This window comes from Hipposideros armiger, unplaced genomic scaffold (assembly GCF_001890085.2).
Source record: "Hipposideros armiger isolate ML-2016 unplaced genomic scaffold, ASM189008v1 scaffold_110, whole genome shotgun sequence".
Taxonomy (NCBI): Eukaryota; Metazoa; Chordata; class Mammalia; order Chiroptera; family Hipposideridae; genus Hipposideros; species Hipposideros armiger.
In genome coordinates, this window is record NW_017731460.1 from 2,103,564 (window position 1) to 2,111,620 (window position 8,057).

At 36.7% G+C, this 8,057-nt stretch overlaps 1 protein-coding gene across 4 annotated transcripts in view; it reads left to right on the plus strand.

Moving 5' to 3' along the window:
- Nucleotides 1-8,057, plus strand: part of MAP2K5 (mitogen-activated protein kinase kinase 5) — a 249,102-nt gene that overhangs the window by 88,697 nt on the left and 152,348 nt on the right. For all 4 annotated transcript variants that reach the window (XM_019647308.1, XM_019647307.1, XM_019647306.1 and 1 more), the window contains one exon: nt 7,544-7,605. In XM_019647308.1, the coding sequence (XP_019502853.1) occupies nt 7,544-7,605 (62 nt within the window). The remainder of the gene's footprint in view (nt 1-7,543; nt 7,606-8,057) is intronic.

Below are 8,057 nucleotides of genomic sequence, written 5' to 3' on the forward strand. Positions count from 1 at the left end.
TATTGGTCTGTAATTTTCTTGTGATATCATTGTCTGGTTTTGGTATTTAAGATAATACTGTTTTCAAAGAGTGAATTAGGAAGTGTTTCCTCCTCTTCTATTTTTTAGAAGAGTTTGTGAAGGATTGATGTTAATTCTTCTTTAAAAATTAGGTAGAATTCATCAGTAAAGCCATCTGGTCCTGGGATTTTCTTTGTGAGTAGTTTTTGTGGTCAGGTGGCATCTGTTGCCTGTTATCAGAAGTCCAAGCACTTTTGCCTGCTACATCTTGGGATCAGTCACCAAGGAAAACACAACACGGTCAAGCACTGGATTGAACAATGCTTTATTCACATGAAAAAAGATAGAGCAAGATCAGCTTCAGTAGTGGGTGCGAGCTCCCCGTGGCCAGCAGCAGGTCCTTCCTGGTAGCTTATGTCGGGCAGTGGGGCTGCACACACCCCTCTTGTGCTACAGCAAAGAGGTCCCCCCCACCCCTTCCCACCCCACTCCTGGGGAGCCAGAAATGCTGAAAGCTGGGGGCATGCCTGAGGTCATTGACATACATACTCAAGCAGGACAAAGCAGTACACATTGAGCCTGAGACAGGGAAAAAGAATCCCAAACAAGGAGATAAGCCCAGCACAGGTTATGTGGGCTCTTCAGCTCTTGGTAAGTGCTCCAGGCCCAGGGCTCATTCTTATGTAACGGATTGCGGTTTGAAAGACTGTACACATAAGATTATCTTTCATAACAGTTTTTTAAAAATTGTTGTGTGCACTGTTTCCCCGGAAATAAGGCCTAGCCAGAAAAAAAGCCCTCGCATGATTTTAGGTGCCAAAATATGGCATCTTGGCATACTGAATATTTTAAGCTGAAGGAGTTTGTGGAAAAGGCACCCTTCTCCCTGAAACAGGTCATAAAACCCTCATGTGAGGGGTGCATGCCCTCCATATCCTAGAGGAATCATGCTACGGCTTCTTCTCCGACTAGGTCTTATTTTCAGGGAAACACGGTAATACATGGGACATATAATTTATTAATATTAAAAAATTATGTTATTGATTTGAGATCCTTCTTTTGTGTAAGCGTTTGAAGCTATACATTTCCATCTAAGCACTGCTTTAGCTGCACCCTAAAAGTTTTGATATGTTGTGTTTTTATTTATCTCAAAGTATTTGCTAATTCTCCACGAAGGAAATCCCTTGTGATTTCTTCTTCGACCCATTTTTATTTAGGAGTGTGTCATTTTCCACATTGAATGTCCTTTTGTGTTGATTTCTAATATGCCTTTGAGGTCAGAGAACAAATTTTGTGTGATTTTAGCCCTTTTAAATTTATTGAGATTTGTTTTATGCCTTAATGTATTGTCTTGCATGGAGAATGTTCTATGTGCACCTGAGAAGAATGTATTTTGCTGTTGTTAGGTAGAGTGTTTTTTAGATGTGTGTTAGGTCTAGCTGGTTTATAGTGTTGTTTATATTTTATTTCCTGCTCAATCTTGGTATAGCTGTTCCATCTGTTATTGAAATGGGGTATTGAAGTCTCCAACTAATATCTTTTATTGTCCATTTTTCCCTTCATTTCTCCAACTTTATGCTTCGTGTATTTTGGCATTCTGTTGTTAAGTACATAAATGTTTATAATTGTTATATCTTCTTGATGGATTGACTCTTTTATCATTATAAAATGTGTTTCTTTGTCTCTGGTCAAAATACTTGTCTAAAAGTCTATTTTGTCTGATATTAATATAGTCTTTCCAGCTCCCTGTTGATTACTGTGTGCTTGTTATATCTTTTTCCATTGTTTACCTTTAACCTATTTGGGTCTTTGAATCTGAAGTGCGTCTCCTGTAGACAGCACAAAGTTGTATCAGTTTTTTTATCCAGTCTTCCAATCTCTCTTTTAATTTGAGTGTTTAATTCAAATTAGAGTGTCTTCTGTAAGTCTTACGTCCCTGTAGTCCTCCATTGCTGCCTTCTTTTATGTTAAATAAATATTTCCTAATGGATCACTTAAATTCTCTTGTGTTTTCTTTTACTATATATTTTTAGTTATATTCTTGGTTTCTCTAGAGATTGCAATTAACATATTAACTTATAACAGCATAGCTCAAGTTAATAGCAACTTCCTTTTAATAGTGCACAAAAACTTTGCTCCTGTATATCACCATTCCTTCCCTTCCTTTTTGCTGTTATCATCATATAAGTTACATCCTTACATGTTGTGTGTTCATCAGTGCAGGTTTATAATTATTGCTTTATGTAGGTGTCTTTCGTCAGAACAAAAGATTTATGAACAAAAAATACATTTATCCTTTTATATTTATCTACACAGTTACCTGTACCAATACATTCTTCTCAGGTGCACATAGAACATTCTCCATGCTTTTTATTTCCTCATGTGGATTTGAGTTACTGTCAAGTAACTTCAATCTGAGTTTTCTTCAGTCTGAAAGACTCCCTTTTGTTTCTTGTAGGGTAAGTCAGCTAGTGATTGTCCCTCAGTTTTTATTTGGGAATGTCGTAAGTTCTCCTTCACTTTTATAGGATAGTTTTGCTAGATGTAAAAAATCTTTTTGACAGTCTTTTTCTTTCATCTCTTTGAATATGCCATCCCATTGCCTCTGATCTCCATGGTTTCTGATGAATAATTAGCAATTAATCTTTTTGAGAATTCCTTGTACTTGATGCATTGCCTCTTTTGCTGCTTTCAAGATTCTTTTTGTCTTTGTGGATAGTTTCATGTGTCTAGGTGTGGGTCTTTTTAAATTTATCCTATTGGAGTTTATTGAGTTTGGATGTATAGATTAATGGTTTTCGGTACATTTGGGAATTGTTGGCTACTGTTTCAAATGTTCTTCCTGTCTTTTCCTCCTCTTTTTCAGGTCCCCCATTATGTATATGTTGGTATGGCTTGATGGTGTCTTACAGGTCTCTGAGAATGTATTCATTTTTCTTCATTCTCTACCTTCTATTCCTCAGATTGGATAATTTCAACTAAATGTATTCATTTTTCTTCATTCTCTACCTTCTGTTCCTCAGATTGGATAATTTCAATTGACCTATCTTACATTCCCTGATTCTTTCTTCTATGTGCTCAAATATGCTCTGGTGAATTTTGCATTTCAGTTAGTGTGTGTGTGTGTGTGTGTGTGTGTGTGTGTGTGTGTGTGTGTGATTTCTGTCTCTTTATTGATAGCTTCTATTTGGGAAAACATCATCTTTGTATTTTACTTTAGTTCCTTACACATAGTTTTTATTAATTATTTGGATGCATTTAAAATAGCTGATTAAACATTTCTTTTCCAGTAAGTCCAACATCTGAGCTTTTCTAAGGACACTTTCTTGCTTTTATCCCTATGTATGGGCCATACCTTTTCGTTTCTTTACATGTTTCATTTTTTTTTGTTTCTGTTGAAAACTGTACATTTTTAATAATGTAATATGTTAACTCTGGAAATCAGATTCTCCCTCATCCTCAGGGTTGTTTGTTGGTGGTGTTTGTTGTTGTTATATGTTTGTTTAGTGACTTTTCTGAACTATTCTGTAATGTTTGCTTCTTTAGTTTATGGCCACTGAACCCCCTTTTTTGTTAGCTTACTGGTCAGCTAAAGATTTGACAGGGATTTCCTTAAATGCCTGGAGCTGATAAGTCTCCAGTCTTTGCTCAGGGGCCATGCATGTGTGTTGGGGCACACCTTCAGCACTCATCCAGGCAGTTGATAACTCTGCCTTAGTCTTTCCTTCCTGCTTGTGCAGAGCCTCGTGTTCAGCCCTAGATAACTGCTTAAAGCCTCCTCGGCCTTCCTGAGCATGCGCACAGCCTTATGCACGCACATGTCTTAGATGTCCAAGAACATGTTGGAGCTTTTCAAAGCCTCGATGGACAGTTCATTCCCCAGCTGTTCCTTTCAGCATTTTTGGTTATTAGCTTAGTGTTTACCTAAACTGTTATCCACCACCTTAGTCAGCTGCAAAGTTAATCAGTTGCTTCTAATTGTTTTCAACAAATGCCCCTAAGAAAAAAGGCTTTTTGTACTGGGAAATAGCCAAGTTGGGTCAGAAAAAGACAGCATGGCAAGTGGAGTCTTCTAGGAGGGTGATTGAAATGCCTTCTCATTAAGTCAAAACTAAATCCATTAAGAAACACCCAAATGCATCTCAGGATGTATGCACATGTATTTGGATCACTATCATGGGAATAAATTGTTTTCCCAAAAACCTATGTTGCAGAGAAATAAAGAGCTTTTTACTTTCTCTCCAACAGAGGCTAAGAGGCCAAGAGAGCTTTTTATGAAAGTTTTCCTTATGGCTCCAGACTTAAGTTTTGTTAGTATTAATAATAATCATGGTCATTTTGAGGAAAATGTTGGGACGAATATGACAGTAATGTTGCTTCTTGTTCATTTACTACATATTTGTGTTTATCATGACACGGCTTTCGATTTTAGACCCTATACTAGGACCACACAGACCTTACCCCGTGACTCCTTTTGGCCTAGTTACATGAAGATGATAGCCCTAAGTCATCAACAGAAACATGTAGTTGTTTGGCAGCTGAGGTGGGGTTTTTGCTAATCTATTAGCACTCTTCCTTTTGGTGGATAATGACACCAGATAGGGATGATCTGAGACCAGGGAACATAGGGAAGTTGACAGGTGACAGAGAGCAAACCAGTGATCTTGGAATCATGAGCAAACAGTTCAAACCAACTGTGCCACAGATAAATGAGTTTCTAAATGCCTAGAATACCAGCGTCTCAGCTAAGATTAAACCCTCTCTTTGCGTATGTGTCACAGTAATATCACATTGCAGTGAGACCTTTTAAACTGTAGAAAGTTCACATGTGACCCTTAAGCTATGTGATGTCATAGGGAAACCTGTTAGACCTTTGCAGTTCTGGAAGTTCAAAGGTCATACCTTTTCTGAGCTCTTCAACAGACTCATGGTCATGCCTAGAACACCACTTTCCTGGGACTCAGTTTCCCCCATCTGTCAGAGTCATTTTACTGATCTTAATGGCCCTCCAGCACTAATGTCTGATGATTTGATGAGTCTAAAAAATGGAGATAGGCCTGGAGGATAGAAATGATAATAAACAGCAAAAATTAAACTGAAAACCATCTCCCATCTTTAGCCTGATAAGAATTATTTAATTGCACAAAGAGAATACTCATCAGCCTTAATATTGGGTTGTTGGAAAAGTCATGATGCATGTTTGCAATGAAAAACATAGAAAAAACACGTCATGACTTTTCCAACAGCCCAGTATTATAGGAGCTCTTGACTCTGAGTGGATCTGCCACATTCTTTTTTTCCCCTCTGACAGTTATCTCTAATGAGTATGTCAAGGACAGGATGAATCTGTGATGACACAAAGGCAGCTATGTAAAGATTTACTCATATGGATGGTTATGGAGAGTGGGCTATAACTGAGATTACATGGATATTGACAAAAACTAGTAAACAACCTCAAAATGGGATTCTTTTTTAGCTTGATCTACTGATAACCTTTGTCTTTTTGGTTTAGCTTGTTGACTATTGTCATTTAGCTAATTAAGCCCTGATTTATATCCTATGTAAAAATAAATCTCCTCATAGGACTTCTTACTCATATACGTGAATGAATTTGCACCTCCCAGTTTGGAGCCACTCCAGCTGTTCACTTCATAAGGGGTTGGCGCAATATGCTGCATTTATCAGTATTCCTAATACCAACATGTGAAGCTTGATCTTCTTGAGACTCTTCGTCCTTGCAACTGCCAATTCATCTGAAAGATCAATGAAAACAGACAGTTCTACCATACTTCCACTTTTATTGCATCTATAATAAAAATGCTATTTTAGTAAATAAAGATGGTTCGGCTTATTGCAGAAATGTCTTTTTTTCATTATCTTCCCAGTAGCACCCAGAGCCAAAGCATAAGTTTTAGTCACACTGTAGTTTTCCAGCTCCTTAGCAGAATTTGGAAACCACAAGGCAAAGTTACCTAAAGAAGAGATCATTGTCCTGCGTTAAACAGGATAAATGTAAAACCAGTGGCTTTGTGAATGTGTTACAGGAAAAACTTATTTAATTTTTTTCTCTGATGCTCAGCTTTAGGAAAACTTGACATATAAAAATTTTCTTTCTGCAAAATAGACTTAACTGTATTTCAGTAAAATAACATGCTCCATGTTAATCCCTTAGGAAATATACTTCATCTAGTAGTAAAACGGTTAAATGTAAATTTTTGGCCTTTAATAGAAACAAATTATTTCTCAAATATTCTGGATAATTCCATTGTAGAACTGAAAGACTGTACACCTCAACTTGACTCAACAAAAGGTTATTACATATTGTTAAAACAGCTATCATATAATCATATCATTAATATGAGTTAAAGTAGTGGTTCTTTGCATATCTTCCTGAATTTTTTTTTTTGGTTGCTTAAGTGTTTATTATCATTTTCGGTTTTCCTTTTATTTATTTTTTTATTTTTCATTTACAGTTGGCATTTAGTTGTCCTGACATTCTTATACCACTTGTGTAAGATTAAAATTTTAATAAGCATACCCAGATTTATACTTCCAAGGGAATATTGGTTCCTTCAAAATAGTTACCTAGGAAAGTTATATGGCTATTTCAGTGATGTTCTTGGTGCTGTAAAAGTTTGCTGTCCCTTCTTTTGAAACTGCTTTCAGGGCAACCATATCTATTTGCTGAAATTCATGGTGATTTTAATTCATTTATTTATTCATCTGAGTTATTTATTGAATACTGCCTCCCAGCTGTGCTAACTTCTAGGTTGATGAAAGTTAAAAACAAGCAAGCAAACAACATGGCCTGCCTTTATGATGTTCATAGTCTAGTGGTTTTGGTTTTGGGAAACTGCTAAAAGCTGAACAGGTAAAGGTGAAGGGTATTCGTGAATAGCATTTTAGTGAAACATGTTATGACACAGGAGATTGGTTTTTATTTTTTACCCCATAAAGTGGTTTCACAGTGTTGTCATATCAAAGAGAATTTTTTTTAATTATTTTGAACTAACAGTATCTTTGATTACTTGTCTTGATACTAATTTTAAGGGTGATATTCATTTAGATAGATGTTAACATTACTATTTTACTTTATTAGTTTTTGTGTGTATTATGGACCTTATATTCAGCAGCTTTTGTTTAGTTCATGTGAAAATTCTAAGATAGGGTCCTGGCTTACGTTTTAGAAAACTGTTACACAAGGTAGATACCTAAATGTGATTACCCTATTGATCTAAAATTGTGTGTGTGTCTTTAAGTTTACATGATAAAGTACAGATTCTTAGCCTGCCCTTGACTAATTTTCTTCAGTGTATATGATTATACACTTGGGAATAAAATGGAAGTTATCTAGTTATGCTTCATCTGGAAGTATGATTATGTCATAAATAAAATTGGATTAAAAACCAATTTTACCCTAGACATTTAATGCATGATATAAGGTGAGAAAAATAAATTTCTCACAATGAATGCACAGAGGAGGGGTCCAGTGCACTGTTCTAATAGTTTCATTTGTAGTAACACAGCATGTTTTTCTCTACAGGGGGATCTTTGGATGTATATAGAAAAATTCCAGAGCATGTCCTTGGAAGGATTGCAGTAGCGGTGAGTATATGGCTTCAACTTTATAAATTCTGAATGATTTAGTCTCTAGTCCAGCCGTATTCTCCTTGTGTCCTCTGGATGTTTAGTATTTTTTTCTCCAGTCCCTACTGACTGCCGGGGCCTCCTTAGCTTTCTTTTCTTATCATTTTTGTGCTTGCTTCTTTTCATAGACCAACCCACAGCAACTGCATAGTCACATGACATCTTTCAGGCTTCAGGGTTCTCTGACCTGTTATAGTTTTGTGTGTTTGCAGGGACCTTAGTGCTCTTGTTGAGCAGTAAAATTTCCAAGTTCTTCAAAAAGAAGGCGGGTTTTTGGACATTTTATAATTATAGGCTTATTAGAAAATACTTCTAGGGCTGGCCCAGTGGCGCATTGGTTAGGAGTTGGCTTGGGACGCCAGCTCTGAGCAGCAGGGCCCCGGTTCAGATCCCACATGAGGGCCAGTGAC